The 21,334-nt window shown below is 37.7% G+C and overlaps 1 protein-coding gene across 1 annotated transcript; it reads right to left on the bottom strand.

Annotated features, from left to right (window-relative positions):
- Positions 1 to 1,153: 1,153 nt before the first annotated feature.
- LOC136692661 (tubby-related protein 1-like) lies at positions 1,154 to 21,073 on the bottom strand. The gene is made up of 14 exons (XM_066666232.1): positions 21,007 to 21,073; positions 19,996 to 20,047; positions 10,761 to 10,894; positions 10,553 to 10,663; positions 10,237 to 10,359; positions 9,556 to 9,666; positions 7,792 to 7,962; positions 7,556 to 7,641; positions 6,695 to 6,862; positions 6,354 to 6,466; positions 5,131 to 5,239; positions 4,930 to 5,028; positions 4,489 to 4,660; positions 1,154 to 2,132 (listed from the first exon to the last, which is right to left on the bottom strand). The coding sequence occupies exons 2-14, from the start codon at positions 20,040 to 20,042 to the stop codon at positions 1,999 to 2,001; spliced, it is 1,578 nt and encodes a 525-aa protein (XP_066522329.1). The 5' UTR covers positions 20,043 to 20,047; positions 21,007 to 21,073; the 3' UTR covers positions 1,154 to 1,998.
- Positions 21,074 to 21,334: the final 261 nt, after the last annotated feature.

Here is a 21,334-nt window from a genome sequence, read left to right as displayed (position 1 = left end):
ATTTTGAAATAGTGGTGGGGTTCCCCTGTAGCACAGAGAAGATTCAGGGAAGATTTTGAGGAGATTTTAGAGGCCCACTCTGTTTCAAATGTGTGTAAAACTTCCCTGAGTGGAGAGTTTAGGAGACTCACTGAGCAGGCTGAGGCAGGTCAGTCCTCTGCCCCGAGGGCCTCTGCTCTCAGACTGGTTTTTCATCCCGAGTGACACCTACACTAGAACCTTTTGAATCAATACTTTGCCTTATCTCCTTACATCCAAATGTGAAGTACATCATGTCAAGCTTCAAGTGGCTATTCCCATGTGAATTCCCGAAAGGCATTATTATGGCCAAAGGTTTGTGGACACAGGTCTTTTAAAATTTCTTCTGAATTAATGCCAATGCAAATATGCGTTTGTTGTAATTACATTTTGGTAATGCCACCGAATGGTAATTACATTTAACCCATCGGTGGCAGTGAAAACACACACACACGCCCACACTAGAGCAGTGAGCACAAACGCACCTTGAAGAGTAAGCAGCTCTCCCAATGCCCAGGGAGCAGTTGTGGATTAGGTGCTTTGCTCAATGAGACAGCACTTTTCCCTGATCTCCAGGGTAATGAAGCACAACACTTTAGTCCCAAACTCTCTTCTCTAAGCGCTGCCTGTATTAAAGTGTATTAATAAGGGGAGGAGCAATGACAGAGGCTCTGTTCTCCAAAGCTGTCATTTTAAAATAAAAATACTGGAGTATTACTAGAGTAGAGTAGAATGAAATCTATAAATACAAAGTGTGTCTACAAATGTTTGAACATTCGAAAAACTTCATTTAAATATTTTAAAGTAGATCTGGGTGTCTGGGTGTCGATAGGTCACGCAATTTATTATTTATAATAATTTATAATTTATTATTCTCCACCCACTGGTGCACAGTGATATGTGCACAATTCAGGTGATGTTTCAAAAGTGGGAAAATTGTATTATTTTTATGCTAAAATTACAATAAAAAGCTGGACTGAGTGGGTTCAGTTATTAGTTTGTTTTAAATGGATACAAACGATAGCTAGAGCAATGAAAAAGAGACATTAATGCAAGCACTTTTATTTCATACCAAATCACTGTATACTGTATCTCTGTAGGACCTACTTCTCTAAAGGTTACACAAGAAGGGGATCTCTGACAATCTATATGTTATATATGTTATATTCAATATAAAAGGCATTCAACACAAAACAAAGAAACAAAAATTGTTCATCTCTAAAGTGTTACAAAATTATTAAACTTTCAGGAAAATAATGACACCTATCTGGGCGTGTGCAAAAATCAGAATAAGAAACGAAGAAAAGAAAGAAGAAGAATTTCACACATCTTCACACGTCCATACATATGACACATGATTTTTCACTCATACACACACACAGACACAGAGACAGACACACACAGGGAAATGCAATGTAAAAATACAATTTATGGGCAAATATGGTACAAACATATTTGATGTCTGAATTTGATTATTTGATATTTGATCTTAAACCAGGACAAAAAGAAATACCAGAAACCACAGAAGTTTAGTGTCCAGTATTATTCAAAATAATTGGCCCTGCTACTACACTGGAATCTGTCACAGCTTGTTTAAATTTTACAGTGTTTCATTTCCCTAATATTTTGTAAATCCAAGACATTTGTTTTATTGAAAACTGGGCAATGTCTAATGGCTATAGCACAGGCTTTTTCCCCCAAATGGGGCACCCCCACAGAAAAGAAGCCAAATATAATTTTCCTTCCCATCACACACACACACACACACACACACACAAATCCTAGCATCCTGAGATTATAGAACAACGTCCACAAGGCTGTGCTCATATTCTCTGGAGCATAGCAGACTTGAACCGTCACACATTTCAGAACATTATTAGTGTTTTCCAGAATTTTCTGTGACAGCAGACTGATGCACAAGAGCTTTTTTGTCGGTTATGTCTTGTTCTGTGTTGGAAGCTGCGTTACAGCGTAAGCTTCTTACTCACAGGCAATTTTGCCGTCAAAGCTGGACAGGGCAATGGCAAAGGCCTGCACCGCACACAGAGGGTAGTTATAGTCCAGAGTAAAGGCATCATCAGCAACTCTTCCAAACTGCATCACAATGTAGTCCTCTGCAATCACACAAGATACATCTAGTGTGAAATTTTACCACACGGCACTTATTGTCAACGAACAGTTTATATATTAACAACTTGGTTTACATTCTGAGTTATAATCTCTACAATGTGAACTATAATATTTTAAACTGTTGACCATGAAAGTCTCCCCAGTTTCCTCTGTATATTCTACAACTCCAATTCTAATGAAGTTGGGAGGTTGTGTAAAACATAAATAAAAATAGAACACGATGATTTACTAATCCTTTTCAACCTATATTCAATTGAATATACTACCAAGACAAGATGTTTAATGTTCAAATGGGTCAATTTTATTGTTGTTTTTTTATGCAAATATTCATTCATTTTGAATTTGAGGCCTGCAACACGTTCCAAAAAAGTTGAGACAGGGGCTTTATCACTGTGTTACATCACCTTTCCTTTTAACAGCACTCAATAAGCATTTGGGAACTGAGGACACTAATTGTTGAAGCTTTGTAGGTGGAATTCTTTCCAATTCTTGCTTGATGTACAACTTCAGTTGCTCAACAGTCCGGTGACTCCATTGTCGTATTTTGCACTTCATAATGCGCCACACATTTTCAATGGGAGACAGGTCTGGACTGCAGGCAGGCCTTGTGCCCGGACTCTTTTACTACGAAGCTATGCTGTTGTAACACGTGTAGAATGTGGCTTGGCATTGTCTTGCTGAAATAAGCAGGGACATCACTGAAAAAGACGTTGCTTCGGTGGCAGCATATGTTGCTCCAAAACCTGTACCTTGTACCTTTCAGCATTAATTGTGCCTTCACAGATGTGCAAGATACCCATGCCATGGGCACTAACACACCCCCATACCATCAGAGATGCTGCTTTTGAACTTTGCACTGATAACAATCCAGGCAGTCCATGATTTCCAAAAAAATTTTTAATTGTGGACTCGTCAGACCACAGGACACTTTTCCACTTTGTGTCAGTTCATCTCAGATGAGCTCAGGCCCAGAGAAGCCAGTGGCGTTTCTGGGTATTTTTGATATATGGTTTTCGCTTTGCATGGTAGGATTTTAACTTGCACTTGTAAATGCAGTGATGAACAGTGTTCACTGACAATGGTTTTCTGAAGTGTTCCTGAGCCCATGCTGTAATATCCGCTCCAGAATGATGTCATTTTAATGCAGTGACCCCTGAGGGATCGAAGGTCACAGGCATTCAATGTTTGTTTTTGGCCTTGCCGCTTACTGCCAAAGATTTCTCCAGATTCTCTGAATAAAAGATTTTGGTATTAATGTTATTATGGGCTGTAGATAAAGAAATCCCTAAATTCCTTGCAACTGTACGTTGAGAAACATTGTTCTTAAACTGTTGGACGATTTGCTCACGCAGTTGTTCACAAAGTGGTGAACCTCGCCCCATCCTTGTTTGTGAACGACTGAGCCCTTCGGGGAGGCTCCCTTTATTCCCAGTCATGACACTCACCTGTTTCCAATGAACCTGTTCACCTGTGGAATGTTCCAAACAGGTGTTTTTTGAGCATTCCTCAACTTTCCCAGTCTTTTGTTGCCCCTGTCCCAACACTTTTGGAATGTGTTGCAGGCCATAAATTCAAAATGAGTGAATATTTGCAAAAAGACTATAAAATGTATCTGTTTGAACATTAAATATCTGGTCTTTGTAGTGTATTCAAGTGAATATAGGTTGAAAAGGATTTGCAAATCATCGTATTCTGTACTTATTTATGTTTTACACAACGTCCCAACTTCATTGGAATTGGGGTTGTAAATGTAACTAGAATGTATTGTGATACACAACTGTGTAAAAGTCCATCCATCCATCCATCCATTATCTGTAACCGCTTATCCAATTTAGGGTTGCGGGGGGTCCAGAGCCTACCTGGAATCATTGGGCGCAAGGCGGGAATACACCCTGGAGGGGGCGCCAGTCCTTCACAGGGCAACACACACAGTCACACATTTACTCACACCTACGGACACTTTCGAGTCGCCAATCCACCTGCAACGTGTGTTTTTGGACTGTGGGAGGAAACCGGAGTCTGTGTAAAAGTCTTCATTATTCAATTTACAGTAAGATATACATTATTTGGAATAAAAAAAAAACATAACATATGTAACTGAATATTGAAGCCATAAAATATTACTCCACATCTCAGCTGTTCAGATTTTGGTGTTCCAGATCATATATCCTTCCATACTGCCTAGTTCCTCTTCTTAGCAACGCATTAACAGGTCCAAATTCATTTAGATTCAGAAGCAGAACCAAAAGGAGTGGGCTCTGACATTTCCACAGTACTGTACATTTGTGTATACATGGTATTAATCCTCAAAAACCCAGAAGTGATGGAGGCCATGCTTACGGTCCTTGCTGTGAACAATCTGGAAGTTTTTGATGGAGGCTTGTGTGACTCTGCCGCTGAAGTTGAGGACATGAGAAGCCGTCTCTTCGTTCCACACAGGAGTTTTGTTGCGCAGCTCTATCAGGTTCTCCATGTTTCTGTTCTGGTTGCGGACCAGAATACCATCATTGTCCTGTTGAAGACAAAGGACTCTAGTCCAGGCTGAATAAATAATAATGCCAACCATATAACATATTCTTTGTTTCTGAATTAAAGTGTCTGGCTAAGGTCTGCATGTCTTAATGATGCTGTATTCAATTTGCAAATTAAAAGTGGCAGGTATTGCTCATGTTATACTTGTTTAACTCAGCAGGTGGCAGTGTACAACCGAATCACAGAGAAATGTCCCGTCCAGGACACAAGGAGGATGCAACTAAGGATTAGTTTCTGCGTTTTGCTTACACTGCGTGGTCTTAATGGAATTCTCTCTCCATCCTTGTTCATGCCAGGGATAATGACGGTCATCCGTCTCGGACCTTTCATTCCCAAGACGTTGGTCTCCTGAAAGAGAGACCACAAAGAGGTATAGATATGATCTTCAGCCCTGATACATATTAACATATTAGCAAGTTACAGTAAGGGAAACTGCGGTAAATGTCTTACATAGATAATGCCTGCTAACTCCTGTCGTGCATTAGACATGTCCGGAAGAGCTCGATCCGGGTTCAGAGCATTATCAAACACTGTGAATTTTGTGCCCATCAGATTGGACCTGAAACAATGGTTATTCATGTAAAAGCATAGCACTTGGGAAACATGCAACACCACATTATATTGCAGTCATTTCTATAGAATTCCTGTATATAACCTTACAGAAACTTATAATATACTCACCTAGATAGACACTAATGGGAACTACACACATATTATATTGTACATTAGAGCTGTGCCATATCGTATCATTCACGATAATATCGTTATATTTTTTAAACGATAAAAAAAAAATCAATATCATGATAATCGTGATATTCTGACTTGCATACTGGCACAGGAAGTCTTCTGTGTTTTATCGTTTACTGTAAAGCTTTAAGGTAAATTTTTATATAATTGTTTCCTTTTGTTGTTTATACCCACACTACATTTTCTGGTTGTGTGGTAGACCTTTATGCTAATTTATTTTATACAAAATCAGAATCTTGGTAAATTACAGTTGTTTACAAAATAGCAAAGGTTTATTGATTTCTTTTGTCACTTCTTTATATTTGAATATTTGAAACTGTTTCATTAGTAAAATAAACTTTTTAATAAATAAAAATATTGAATGCAATTAATATATATGAAATATATTTAATTCAATATGATTAATATTAATCATTAAAACATTTATTTTGTTGCATTAGTGTGTTCTTGAAATTAATATATATATATTTCAGTGTTTTGTTTGTATCACCAAGAATATCGTTATCGCCAAAACACCCTGAAATATTGTGATATTATTTTAGGGCCATGTCGCCCACCCCTACTATACATGTATACCAGGGTTTCTCAACCTATGACACTTCAAGGTCCACCTATTTATTACTAATGGCCCATAGGAAAACAAAACTCTTTTATACTATCAATATCACCAAAATCTAAAAAAGAAAATACTCTATCAGATTTGGAGTGTTTTTTATGACATGCAGAGTGGTTGAAAGACTTTAACATACACTTGCTTGAGACAGTACTATTTTTTATAAAATACCGCACCGAGTACTGTATATTTACACCCATTACTGTACAGCTATATAAAACAACATGGGGTGAAATTACTATAGGAATATTATATAAGACTATAGAAATATTTCAGAACTACTTCATGTCAGAGAATGAAAAAAGCTACTTACCTCAGTTTCCCTATGAAGTTTTCACCCCCTCTTGAGAGGTCAGTGGGGTCAATTGAGATCAGATAGTTAGACGTTGTGCTCTTTTTACGTTTTCTCCCCGCCAGCAAAAACACCTGTTTTAAAAGTAATGATATGGTTGTAGGCTTCCTTAAAAATTCAGTGAATCCTGCAGCATCTGAGCAACTTTAACCTAAACAAATTTTTGAGAACTTTACTAATGTTTTTTTTCCAAAGCTCTAAATCTATATTCTATTCCCAAAACTGACTAGATGTTACACATTGGTTCTGTGGCCAAATCTGTAGATAAGAAACCAGATAAAAAACTACAGGGTTTGGCTGACCTTCTTCTCATTGTCTAGGTGGAGGTAGTAGGTGGGATAAAGGCCCCGGTCCATTCCCCTCTTGTCTCGGGTCACTTTGCATTTCACAATGACACCCTGTTGTGCCGGCCGAAGCACAAACTCCTCCAGGTCGTCAAACTCAATGACCGGAGAAGGAGCTCGCTCCTCCTTTAAAATTTCAGACAAACAGGGAGTTAGAGAGTTAGAGAGAGAGAGAGAGAGAGAACAGTTTTTGACCACACAGCGGGGGGGAGTAAAATAACAGAGCATGTACCAAGAAGGTTCAGCCGGTTCAGATGAGCAATGTGCTGTCTGTTTATACTTTCATTTGAAAAGAATGACAGAAGGATTCTTCTTTTCCTTTTTTATATTTATATAATTTCGCTTTTCTAAGTCTGTTCACGTCTTTCAATTTTTGTGGCTGTTTAATTTACTCCATCATTTTGTGAGCAGTTCATGATGAATGGACCAATAGAATTTTCCAAAATTAGTTAGAATAATGAAATTAAGGAAGTTTTTTTCTTTTCCTGTAAAGTTACTATTTTGGAGATACATGATTTTCGTTGGATAATGATATATTTAATATTTATTCTTTTCCTTATTATTCAGAATGGAAGGATTTCCACTCTTCAGTAAATGAATATTTTACATATTTATATGTATACTAAAAACAAACACATAACATCTAATTAAAAATGAGACAAAAAAATTATATTAATTATATTATTATATTATACAAAAACATAACATCTAAAAATGAGAATCTATGTAATGATGACTCATATCTGAAGTGAGAACTTTCTCATCATTCCAATGATGAAATGCAAGTTAAGACCTGCTAGTCGGGTAACCCAACTGTACCTTTTTTCCCTTCTTCCCTTTTCCCTTTTTCTTCTTCTGTGCCAGCTCAGAGTCAGAGTTGTCACTCTCTTCTGTTTTTGTTGGACCTGAAGGTATGCAATCAGAAACTGATTGAAATACTTCACACTTTCTATGAGGAGTTAACCAGTGGTGGGCAAGATTTGATTTATGAACTAAATGGTCAAAGTTAAGGACGGCCACATATGTGGAAATGTCTACAGATGTCTAGAACTCACTTTTGGACTTCTTGGATTTCTTGTCCTTTTCCTTGTCTTTGTTCTTGTCTTTTTCCTTCTCCTTCTCTCGACCCGTCTGGAACATGGAGGCTGGGTTGGAGCTGCCCTTCTTCTTGCCTTTGCTGCTTTTGCTCTCTGCCTCACTCTCCTCCTCACTCTCAGATTTGGCAGCTGGTGTCAGTCATAAACCACATTGCCACAAAACAGACAAAATAGAGCTCAAAGTACCATAGCACTCTACAGAAAATTGTGGATCTGATGACATCAAAAATGAATAAAAACGACAAAAGTCTGCTTCACTATTAAAAATAATCAGTTATAAAATGTCATCAGATGATTTAAAAAGAGTAAATTCAGTGGATGTTTTTGTAATTCGGCCATTTCATGTACACTACTTGTAAAGTGAATAATTATACAGAACATGCTGTGAATAAAAATGTAAAATTAAATGTTCTACTTGGTTAAATTAGTTTTATGGCCCACTAAAAAATAATTCATTCATTCATTGTCTGTAAGCACTTATCCAGTTCAGGGTCACGGTGTGTCCAGAGCCTACCTGGAATCACTGGGCACAAAGTGGGAATACACCCTGGAGGGGGCACCAATCCTTCACAGGGCAACACACACATTCACACATTCACTCACACCTACGGACACTTTTGAGTCGCCAATCCACCTACCAACGTGTGTTTTTGGACTGTGGGAGGAAACCCACGTGGACATGGGGAGAACACACCATACTCCTCACAGACAGTCACCTGGAGGAAATCCACGCGGAGACTGGGAGAACACACCACACTCCTCACAGATAGTCACCCGGAGCAGGAATTGAACCCACAACCTCCAGGTCCCTGGAGCTGTGTGACTGCAACACTACCTGCTGCACCTAATAGCACTGTACATTTTACCTCAGACATTAAACAACAAATGATGAGCTGTGAGAGTCAGATGCCACTTCATTAAAATGGCTGAGGAGGAGAACATTAGACTTATGAGTATCATGTAATTTTAAAGCTCTCATTTCATTCTGCTTTTTGTGTAGTGTACAGGAGCAGTTCAAGTGTCAGAAGCATACATTCACATTTATTGTAAAATGGGCTTTAGGTACAAACTATAAAGCAGAAGGAAGCCCTAAATATCACCTAAGAATCGGTTCTAGTTGAGTTGTGATGTGCAGCTTCTAAACATAATATTTTAGTCTTTTTTTTTGTTTTGTTTATTAATTTTACTCCTGTTAATCTAATCTGTAGGGGCGGCACGGTGGCGCAGCAGGTAGGTGTCACAGTCACACAGCTCCAGGGGCCTGGAGGTTGTGGGTTCGATTCCTGCTCCGGGTGACTGTCTGTGAGGAGTTGGTGTGTTCTCCCTGTGTCTGCGTGAGTTTCCTCCGGGTGCTCCGGTTTCCTCCCACAGTCCAAAAACACACGTTGGTAGGTGGATTGGCGACTCAAAAGTGTCCGTAGGTATGAGTGTGTGTGTGTCTGTGTTGCCCTGTGAAGGACTGCGCCCCCTCCAGGGTGTGTTCCTGCCTTGCGCCCAATGATTCCAGGTAGGCTCTGGACCCATCGTCGACCCAGGGATAACGAATGAATGAATCTAATCTGTAGCAAATGTTTTGAATTTTATCTGTATATTTTCCCCTTTATGTATCTTTTTGTATTCCATCTTTTCCTCAACTTGCCCTTGTGTCTTTTCAATCTGCCACTGTAAGTATGAATATGTTCGTAATGACTTATAAAGTTTTAAAAATGTGTCATCACTAACCTTTCTTTTTACTCTTGGTTTCAGGCTTTTCTCCATTTATCTGGAACATAGAGGCAGGATCCTTCTTTTTGGTTTTGGACTTTGCTTTACTGTCTTTGTCTTCTTTGTCCTCTACACATTCAAGTCATTGAAATCGAAACAAGTCAAAAACTTTCTTGATAGAAATCTTACAACAGCACATTTCTAATGTTTTATTTACTAACATTTTATTCAGTGAATGTGTTCTGAAACTGTTGGGTCACACAATGCTATCATGGAAGGACATGTGCTTTTTTTTTAGATATTTATCAGTCTCATATTTGTAATAGTTTCACTGTAAAACTCAACTTCGGACAACAGAAAAAAAAAAAAAAATCTTTGTGATCATCTGCTAGAAAAATAGGTTTGAACCATGCTTACCCTCCCCCAAAATCTGAGGAGAGGCTCCTGAAACACAGTGTCCAAGGATATCAAGGCAAGCCTAATCCTATTACACATCCCAAAGCCTAGTCCAGGGCATGTGGTCTACAAAATATATCCTTCCATTGTTACAGGATAAATTCTGAGATGTTGTAAAATCTAAGCCTCATCACATATGGCCATAGTAAATCTCAGAGATATACACTGGAAGCTGATCATACTGGAACCAGTGGTGACTTCATTGATGTTACTGTGATGTAATTTACAGAATCTGGGGTTTACCTTTTTTTGACTTCTTGTCCTTTTCTTTTCCTTCAGAACTGTCCTTAGAGGGCTTTTTTTTCGTCTTCTTCTGTGGAGTAGCCTCTTCGTCATCATCATCTTCATCATCATCCTCAGTTGAGCCTGAAGCACAATATAAATACGCAGAGATCAAAAAATAGAAATAAAAATCACATGCTCTGCCACAAAAGCAGGCAATTTCACTTGATGTGATTTTTCTGTTTTTTTTTTCTCATGGATTATGGTAGGCAACACCATTTCTAGATAAATAATGTCATGTTTATGTTAATATAAGTGAGACAGCAAGTGAGCTCACTCTTTTTCTTTGGGGCACTTTTGGCTTTCTTTTTGGTTTCAGCTTTTTCCTTTGGCAGTGATTCCTTGTCTTTCTCCTTCTCGGTTTTCTTTTTCTTCACTTTTTCTCCATCTGTGAGTAAGTTTAGCATCAGAATTAACATTGAATGCTTGTTTTACCGATAAAGTACATATCAAAGAGTGTGGGCTTAAAAGCTCAGTTGTCTTACTTTGAGTAGCAGGGCTGCTCTCTGTAGACAGGTCTCCATTTTTCTTACTGTTTGTCTTTTTAGGTTTAGGTTCTGCTCCATTGGTCTCTGTTGGAGTGGAGTCTTTTTTCTTCTTGGGTTTCTGTTGAAGTACGCTGATGGATATAAGTGAAATGGATTACTGATAGTGCATGGATGAATGAATGAATGAATGAATGAATGAATGAATGAATGAATGAATGAATGAATTAATTAATTACATATCACAATCAGAAAAGTTAGCATGTTGGACGCTTACCGTTTTAAGAAACAAACAAAGACAGCAGTGGGAGGAAAACAAGAACATATCAATTATGAACTAAATGTAACAATTCCATTGTTAACAGTCAAGTGAAGACTTATATATTTATTGGATAAAGATCATATCATTTCCCAGCCCAAAAAGGTTATTAAGTGATTGCTATTGCTAAATGCATATTTCAGTATCAAGGAAAGCAAACAAAAACAAACTTTTTAAAAATTACACAGAAACGTCAATAACTTTATAACTTATATCCATTTAATGTTGTGCCCTGCTATTTACAAGAGACTTGCTTTTAGATTATTTAAAAAATATATCTAAAGGCACGGTTTTTCTAAACAAATTTCAGTCTTAGATCTGTATACATGAGTTCTTAACATTCAGAGGTTTAGAAAATGCAGAGCTTGATTTGCCACGTGCTGAACACTATGCTGAATGTTGTGTAGGAATACACTGCTCTAGCTGTCTGGTTTGTACTTGTCTACTTGCATCTGTATGGAACAAATACAGATTTTGTGTCTTGACATTCCTTAAACAAGTGTATTAGATATTAAAATTAATCTAGAGATGATTTAAAGTCTACGGGAGGAGGTACATAGGTAGCAAATGCTACAGTTTTGTAAAAGTGACCTCTGTGGATTTTGGTATTTGGCTTCCTGCAACCCATCCCCCACAGATATGGAGGACACTGTAATCTCATACACAGTTACTGAGGTCTGGACTCTGGGATGGCTCGTCTGTTCTGAGAACACTAGAAGCTTCTTTTGATTTGCCAATGCTCTTTTTTGTCTGTTTTCTTTTCTCAGTAATGGTTCTTGGACAGCTACACATCCTTTTAGACACATTGAGCTTCCTTCTCACAACGGAAGAAAGAGTAGAAACAGCTGTGGTTTTTCAGATCTGAAGAAAGTATAAAGCTGGATTTTCTTCTGCGTCTCACAATTAAAATCTTTATGTATCTGAGTGGGGAGAGCTCTTGTTGTCTACCAGGTCTTCCATGGTCATTAGAAGAACCATTTTCTCTGGGTTTTTTTTTTTTATCTGTATATTCTATTGTCTGCACTAAGTTGTACTCTGTATGCACTTTTACTGTTTTGTGTTTCTGTCTGCACTCATGTTTTGTGTTGCACCATGGTCCTGAAGGAATGTTGTTTCATTTCACAGTGTAATTGTATATAGTTAAAATGATGATTTCACCGTATTGTTGGTGACTTTTTAAAATGTTACAGTACATCTTAAAAGAGTACTAGACAATATTTGTTTTTTTTTTTTTTAAATATTTACAGCTATGTCCTGAAATCAAGGGGGAGGGGAAGGAAGGGTGTGGTGTTTTCCTACTCTCTTCCATATGTTATATAGTGCAGGGTCTACAGTACTGAGCCCAGAGTAGCAATGACAGAGGCTCTAATCTCCCTATTACGGGTCAGTGGAGCATCACAATGATTTTTAAGTTGTATGTTTAGGGTAAAAATGCTAACTAGTGTTGCTTTAATAAAACACATAAAAATATATTAGATATAACCCATTAAAGCCATATATATCAAATATGATACATGATCTTTGGATGTGGCTCTTTCATCTAATGAAGAAAAATACCAAAACAAAATTATTTCCTTTTGGGGCAGTGTTCTGAGTTCTCTACTGAACTATGAATGAAGTGGAAGCATTTCCATGCATTTACCAAACCATTACAAAATGGTTGCTATCTTCATGAAAACACAGGAGAAAATCTCAAGGCTACTTTTCTGATAAACTGAAGCAATACCAGGTGTGATCTGTATGATGTTACTTGTAGTAAAATTAAGCATTTTTGTTCCATTTCATAGATGTAGTGTATCCTATCTGTCAAATGCTAATTCATAATACGTTCATAAATACAGTTCTTTACAGCAGCAAAACACATTAAACAATTTTACTAATTATTTTTATGAAAATAAAATGTATTTTTAGTTTCCCAAAAGCCATTGTGTGCAAACTTTGTTCTCTCAGTTGTCGGCATAGATTTTGTGAGACGGATTCAGAGGAAGATGATGATGATACAGAGGAGTGTGGGAGGGCTCTAGAATGACCTCATACCTCAAGTCAAGGTTCAGACGGTAACAGAAACAACTGTAGTTTCTCTAAATGTGGAAACAGCAGTTGTGCAGATTAACAAAAAAGAGCCTTTGTGGTTTTGGTGTTTGTATTGCCACCAGTGTATGAAATGTAAAAAGGTCAGAGAGAAGAGGGCTCATGGGTCAAGGACTTCTGGAGCAGTGTATGCTCAATGTTATGTTTTCCTGAGATGTTCTGAAGAACAAAGACAAACATTTGACATTGATTTTTTAATTGAAAATAATCAAAATTAAGAAAAATTTGTAAAAAAAAAAATAATAATAAAAAAATCTGAAAGACTGTTTTAACTGATGCAGTGAACTAAATGAAAGACCAATTAAAGAAAAAATAAATATTGGTAAATGCCTAAATATGATGCATTCAGAAATTATAATTATTTTAAAATTAAAAACATTTAGATTTTTAGTTAAAGGGCCACGTAATGTGTGATTTAAAAAAAAATCAGTTTTATTGTATTATTATTTCATGAGTCAGGCTTTAAAGGGTTAAAGAAAACCCATTTATATTTTACTTTATTTATATTCTTAAGTATCATTCAACTATAGAAACAGTGACTCATACTACATGCACGAGTAAAAGTAACAATCCAAAACAATGCTTGTTTCACCTAAATGATTATATGAAGGTGCCACTATTTTTCTATGTCTTGCTCAGGTGGAGTTTCACTGCATATCTGCATTACTTCCTTACGCAACTTGCCCTGATTCTGACAGCAGTAATTACTCAGATCAGTCTGCCACTCATGGAAAACACATTGCATCATCAGCACACATAATGTCCTAGCTCACCCTAATGCCAACTTCACATAAGAAAGCCTTCCCTTAAGTAAACTCAGAGCAAACACAAATATTTAGTAGGCACAGAAGGCTGAAACGGAGATATGCAGTATCAACAGCAGTGGGCTTCTGAAAATGCTTTTAATATCTGAGGTGTGAGCATGCCACTATATACCATTACATTAACTACTGGACAAAAACCTCCTATCTTCAAAATTGTGACTTCAATAGAAAAGGAGTATGTACACTTTATTAACTTTAACCTGAAGTCAATGTAAAGATTTCAACTTTTGTCAATTTCTATTGAACCGTTTCATTCTGACAGTGACAGAGAATAAAAATAGCATCTGATTTAAGTTACTAAAGGAGTGATTGAATAAACTTTTAGAAATTGGCTGCTAACTGCAAATATTGGGCTTCCACAAGCAGAGATTTGGAAATAGTCACACCACATCAAAAAAAAAAATTAATTCATTGTCTGTAACCGCTTATCCAGTTCAGGGTTGCTGTGGGTCTGGAGCCTACCCAGAATCATTGGACACAAGGCAGGAACACACCCTGGAGAGGGCGTCAGTCCTTCACAGAACTCAAATAAAAATGTGTTATCTATTTGTACATGTGTGAATGTTAGTGGGCTTTTGTGTCTGACCTAATGTTCTCCCCAAAATGAGTCCCCAGTCATTTAACCCAGCCAGGATACCCCAGTCACACAGTGTGGCCAACCTGGGAGAGTGATGGTAGGACAAGCTTCTTCTGAGACATATGCTCTTCTTATTATTTTTCAAACTGCTGCTAACAAATTATCCATGGGGGTGAATACGCATTGAGAAGAACACTAACTGCACAACTCCTTTATGTCAGCTAACAGAGGTCTGCATATGCTAGAACTCCACTGAGTAAAATGAGTAGAGACAGATACCTAGATAGACAGTTATATCATATTCTCAGATGGTCTAAGACTTTTGTCCAAAAATGCATTCTACTCAGGCAACTGTATTTTCCGCTGTATATAGATCCATACAATTTTCATGTCTCTTAGAAGTGCTGTTTTTATAAACTACATTTTGGTCCCAGTCTCTCTCTCTCTCTGTTTCTCAGGAGGTCACTATAAGGTTTGCCCTGAGTAATACATGCTGCCTGTGAGTGCCTGAGTGTGTGTGCGTGTGAGATCCACTTAAGAGGCCATTAGAGCAGAACTATTAATATCCTCAGCTCCCACAATCCACCCGCAACACTCACAGACCCTTATTCAACCACGTTACCCTATATTACCAAAAGTATTCACTCACCCAACCATACATTGATTTCAGGTGTTCCACTCACTTTCATGGCCACAGGTGTATAAAACCAAGCACCTAGGCTTGCAGACTGCTTCTACAAACATTAGTGAAAGAATTTCAGTGGTACAGTTATAAGATGCCACCTGTGCAACTCCAGTTGTGAAATTTCCTCAACTGTCAGTGGTATTATAAAAAAGTGGAAGTGATTGGGAACCACAGAAACTCAGCCATGAAGTGGTAGGCTATGTAAAATGACAGAGCGGGGTCAGCGGCTGCTGAGTCGCATAGAATGCAGTGGTGTAAAGCACTCATTCGGACTCAAAGTAGTGGAGTCGTGTTCGCTAGCGTGACGAATCACGCTTATTTGTAAGGGAATCTAATAGACGGGATCTGGCGGTTGCCAGGAGAATGGTACTTGTCTGACCGCATTATGCCAATTGTAAAGATTTGTGGAGGGGTATTATGGTGTGGGGTTGTTCTTCAGAAGCTGGTGTCAGCCCCTAAGTTCCAGTGAAAGGAACTCTTAATGCTTCGGCATACCAAGAGATTTTGGACAATTTAAAGCTCCCAACTTTGTGGGAACAGTTTGGGGATGGCCCCTTCTTGTTCCAAAATGACTGTGCACCAGTGCACAAAGCAAAGTCCATAAAGACATGGATGAGTGAGTTTGGTGTGGAAGAACTTGACCGTCCTGCACAGAGTCCAGACCTCCACCCGATAGAACACCTCTGGGATGAAATAGAGCGAAGACTGCGAGCCAGGCCTCATCCAACATCAGTGTCTGACCTCACAAATGTGCTTCTGGAACAATGGTCAAAACTTCACATAAACATACTCCTAAACTGTGTGGAAAGCCTTTCCAGAACAGTTGGAAATTGTCATAGCTGCAATGAGTGGGCTGATATCATACTAAAACCTATGTACTAAGAATGGGTATAGTTCATATGAAAAGACAGACAAGCGAATACTTTTGTCAGTATTGAAAATTTAAACGTTGAAACATTCCACATGTCAAATTAAAATTTTCCATGTATCTATAATTGCTTAGTTTTCCTACTTCTTCTTTACTTCTTTCCTACTTAAATGACGAAATGCTATTCAAAATGTTATAAAGAGTTTGCTAGTGGGTTTGTGTGTTGAAATACATTTTCTATGAACAAAATGACTGTTTGCGTTTAAGCATACATTATACATAATTTTATTATACATAATATTTTTAATATATTATATGAACTTAAAGGTATCCACCATTTTCCCAGTTATGAATTTGTTTCACAATATATCGTAGTATATTTTTCAGACTGCCATTTACAGAAATAACTGCCGTACTGTTAATTACAAAATAAAATAGATAGAGTTGTACTTCTTATGAGAACGTTCCTACTGGGCTTACCAAGTTCCCAAAAGATAGTTGATAGTGTAATGATATTAATGTATTAATGACCTTTTCTGAATATTTAAAAGTATCACATATATTTGTCAATTGGTTAACTGGTCAGATCTTGAGCATAAAAGGAGAATAACGTTTTCAAACACAGCTAACAATCAGCTACAGTGAAAATGTAAAATCTAACAATTTTCTAAGTAGTTGGAGTTTTTGGCCTTTTAAATCATTGAGTCCACAGGTCTTAGTATTATAAAATTTACTGCCACATTACATAAACTATATATATATATTATTCTACTGTACTGAAAATATTCTATTTCATGGTCTTGAGCATTTGCTGTAAATAATCAGGCCTAAAAAGTAATTTATACATTTTGTCACATTAAGGAACAATGAGGATAAAAAATAATATAGTTTGTATATTGTTATAGTAATACACACATTAGCTATATATTTTTAATTTCTATTTTATTCCAATACTAATGCTTCTGTTACTGCTGAGGAATATTTGCCCAAATTTAGGCCTTTAAAAGAACTGGCAAAAATGTACCTAAACATGGGTTACCAAAATAAAAAAGAAAAATTATCGTAGCAACATAAATTCCTCAAAAAACAAAAACAAAAAAACAAACAAAAAACAAAAAAAATGCTCACCTTGTCAGTAGACATGTTTCAAACTTCAGCTTCACCAAATATTGAGTTCCAAAAAGTTCTATGGCTACACTACAACCAAGAGTACACTGGCAGTGTACAGAGTAGAAGCTCTAATCTAATGACGAGAAAGTGTAGCGCTTTGCTCAATGAATCACCATCAGCAGAAAGTTGCTAAGAGGATTTTCATACTGACCCATCTGCTGCACTTACACGTCACCTGGACAAAGCCAAGGTAAGAGAGAGGGTTGTCCAGATCTGAGGTCAGTTTCTAATTTTTTTTTTTTTTAATACTATCAGAGGTGCTCATGATGAGGGAGGGGTTTATGAATAACCTCTGATCAGGTACATAAAAAAGTGCAGGACTTGTAAAAGTAATCTGATCTAGTCTACTCCAGGGAGTCTATTTTTTCATGTGTATATCACATGAATATCACAACCATTTATTCATTCATTGTCTTAAACCACTTATCCAGGTCTGGATCCCACCTGGAATCACTGGGCGCAAGGCGGGAACACACCCTGGAGGGGGCACCAGTCCTTAACAGGGCAACACACACACACATTCCCACCTACAAACACATTTTGGTTTTTTTTGAGTCGTCAATCCACCTACTAACGTGTGATTTTGGACTGTGGGCACACAGAGGAAACACATGCGGACACGAGGAGAACACACCAAACTTCTCACAGACAGTCACCCGGAGCGGGACTTAACCCACAACTTCCAGGTCCCTGGAGCTGTGTGACTGCAAGACTACCTGCTGCACCACCGTGTATCTCACTGTTACAATCAAACTGCCATAGAATAAGTACACTTACCTGGCGTTGCCCACTACAAAGTGGCATGTCTTCATGCAGACTAAAATCAAAATGAGAAAGAATCATTAGCTAAGATTGCAATATGTCACTTATCATATTTACTTTCAATGCTAAGAGAGTTTTGTTTGAGACCAACAGCGCAGTAGGTACAATAAACCTTTCCATCATTTCACACTACAGTGGATGCCATTTTCAAATAAAAATTCACACTTCTGGAGATATGTTCTCTGTGTGTCTTCAGTTTCATCCAACAGGGGAAAAAATACATGAAGATAAGCCAATATAAATGGTGGTATAGTGGCATAACTGTGTCACTGCCAGCTCCAGGGTCCTGGTTCAATCCCTGCTTTGTGTCACTGTCTTTGAGGAGTTTTGTGTGTTCTCACTGTGTCTGTGTAGGTTTCCTCCAGGTGCACAAATTTCCTCCCATAATGCAAAAACACATGTTGGAAGTTGTGAAATAGCCTATGTTGGACTGGCGCACTGTCCTGGGAGTGTTTTGCACCCATTGATTCCAGTTAGGCTCTTGAACCACTGCAAAGCTGAACAGGAGTTGTTACAGAAAACTAATGTATTAATCAGGACCCAACTTTAACTATATCAAGATGCTGGTTTGACCTGTTCTTCTTTCTCTCGTGTGAGTTCAGCATTCTGTCCCCTCGTACTCATGGCCCAATCAGTGGTGGTTGGTGAAAAAAAATGTACATGGTACTGCTGGTATTTAGTGGCGTATTTAGCAGGTAGTGTCACTGTCACACAGCTCCAGGGACCTGGGTTTATGGGTTCAAGCCCTGCTCCATGTGACTGTCTGTGAGGAGTGTGTTCTCCCTGTGTCCGCATGGGTTTCCTCCAGGTGCTCTAGTTTCCTCCCACGGTCCAGAAAACATACGTTGGTAGGTGGATTGGTTACTCAAAAGTGTCTAAGTGTGAGTGAATTTGTGAGTGTGTACCGCCCTGTGAAGGACTGGGACAGGCACCCCCTTCAGGTTGTGTTCCTGCCTTGTGCCAACTGTTTCCTATATCTACACCTGGATCATCAATATACAAAGAAATTTCTGTGTGTGTGGGTGTGTGTATGTGTGTGCATTCATGTGAGTTATTTAACATGTAAAGTCTTCCCCCAAGTTCTCCTCTCAGACAGGTCTTGTTCAATGTGGAGGCAGGAGGAATTCTGTGCCCTGAATAATCTCCATCAGGCCTTTACTCCAAAGCTGACTGTCTCTGCCAGAGAGGTTTGACCTTCATCAATGGTATAGATTGCTTGTGCTCCTGCATTAACCTTGCCCAGAGTGAGTGCTACGGATTTTGCCCCTTACAAACAGAGCAGATGGGGAAACACTGCTCAGCAGCAACATAAATAAAAAAAGAAGCTCCATTTTCACTATATATTTCATATAATTTTACATTTGTAACATACTCATATCTCAAATAAATAAAGAAAATATATATATTTCCAACAGGGAGGGCATTGCCTTAGCGGCATTTTTTGACCAGCTGCCCCCGGCTGTGATGTAATCTGTGGTACATACTTATTCTTGTGTTTTGCTGTTTAAATGAAGCATCCATTTAAAGTTAAAATGTTATATGCTACATATCAAATATATACATTCAGTTGGATGTATGGTTAAATACTTTCAAATTAAATGTTTTGAAAATAAAGTGACAAAATTAGGTACAGCATTCTGTAAGTCGCTTTGGATAAAAGTGTCTGCCAAATGTATAAATGTAAATGTAAATGTAAATGTAAGTGACGAAATATTACAACATTTGCTGTGCTGATGTTGGGGTGGGAAGTATTTAACTAAATTGCTAGATTATATTTTTCATAAATGCTGTATCTTAAATATCTACTCAATTTTATTAAAACAAAACTTTTAAAGAGTGAATAGAGCAAAGAGACTGCCACGAAATGATAAACACTCACGTTTTCTCAGTCCAGACTTCTCTGAGAATCGCTTTCTCTAAAGGCATTGTCACTGTGGGCAGCAGAAATGAGAAAAGTGTCACCAGGAATGAAGGCATAAGAGCAGACAAGTGAGCCAAATAAAAACAGACTAAGCAACTGATGCATAATTAAACTGCAACTAATGTATTTCCAGTGTTAGACTATAACATTCATAAATATATGGGATAAGGGTACAGTGCATTACCTACAAAGCAATTTCCAATAATAATTTGTTCACTGACTTGAAAATGTATGTATCAGACAAAGGGACACAAATGTTTGGCAGCGTTTTCAATGACTAAATTATATTTGTCAAACATAAACAGATATAAATTGATACCTGCAACACTCTCAAAAAAAAAGATATGTCTTGTCTTGTCTGACCTCAGAATACACTCCCACTGACATTCGGTCCACACAAATATGGGCCCAGAGAATTCACCAGCATTTCTCTGCGCAATTAATGCATGTATTCCTCTTTATATGTAACAGTTTCCGGCTGAACTTCTCAAGGAGGCAGCTGACTGTGTTAAATGACAATAAGTACTCCTCACCCCGTGTTGGCTATATCATTGTGGTAGCAAGACGGTTTCTGTGGAACCTTCCAGATCTGCAATATTTGTATAATCAGTCTTATATTGCCTCTTTTCCAAAATTTGAATGTGTTGCAGGCATTATGTTCCAGATTGTTTGTTTTTACATAATACAATTAAGTTAGTCAGTGAAAACAGTGATTAAATGTTCTTTGTACATTTACCACTTATGTACAATTTCAAGTAATTTAACAAATTACAGTTTTAATATGATATTGCATTTTTAGTGAGTGCCCCAAATTTTCTGAAAATGGGGTTTGAGTTTTCAAGAAAAATTTTTTCTGTAAAAAGAAAAAAACATTTTCTGTAAAAAGTAAACATATAAAAAAAAACATTCATTATTAGTCCCCTCAATATCAGTAAGTCACAGTATAAACACACATTTACAGTAACTTACCCTCACTGGTCAAATGTAGCTTTAATTCACTATATTAGATGTTTGTTTTCAATGTGCCAACTCCACTCCGCAGACTGTACACCAACTGCCAACGATAGTAAAGCTCCCAGACTCTTAATAGGATTTATTCTTCAAAGACCCCACCTCCCTTTAACAAAACATTCTGTAACTGTGTAACACCCACTCACTTCAGTTAAAGGGAAAAGCCAGAATTAAACAAAGGCGTTAAACCTAACTCAATGGTTAAGATGTAAATATTGTAAAGTCACTGGAGGTGGGGTTCCTTAGCTGCTCTGGTACTTGGCACCACCACAATATATTAATTCAG

The sequence above is a fragment of the Hoplias malabaricus genome, chromosome 3 (genome assembly GCF_029633855.1).
Source record: "Hoplias malabaricus isolate fHopMal1 chromosome 3, fHopMal1.hap1, whole genome shotgun sequence".
Classification (NCBI taxonomy): Eukaryota; Metazoa; Chordata; class Actinopteri; order Characiformes; family Erythrinidae; genus Hoplias; species Hoplias malabaricus.
This window is presented reverse-complemented; position numbering and strand designations above follow the sequence as displayed.

What these genes read in the sequence shown, in the direction of transcription:
- LOC136692661 (XM_066666232.1), bottom strand. Translation starts at nt 20,042, where the DNA reads ATGCCTTTAGAGAAAGCGATTCTCAGAGAAGTCTGGACTGAGAAAAC. An exon ending in AAGTGCCCCAAAGAAAAAGA is followed by an intron (nt 10,360 to 10,552) that starts GTGAGCTCACTT and finishes ATTGTGCTTCAG; the next exon opens with GCTCAACTGAGGATGATGAT. An exon ending in ACCTAGACAATGAGAAGAAG is followed by an intron (nt 6,467 to 6,694) that starts GTCAGCCAAACC and finishes CTTTTAAAACAG; the next exon opens with GTGTTTTTGCTGGCGGGGAG.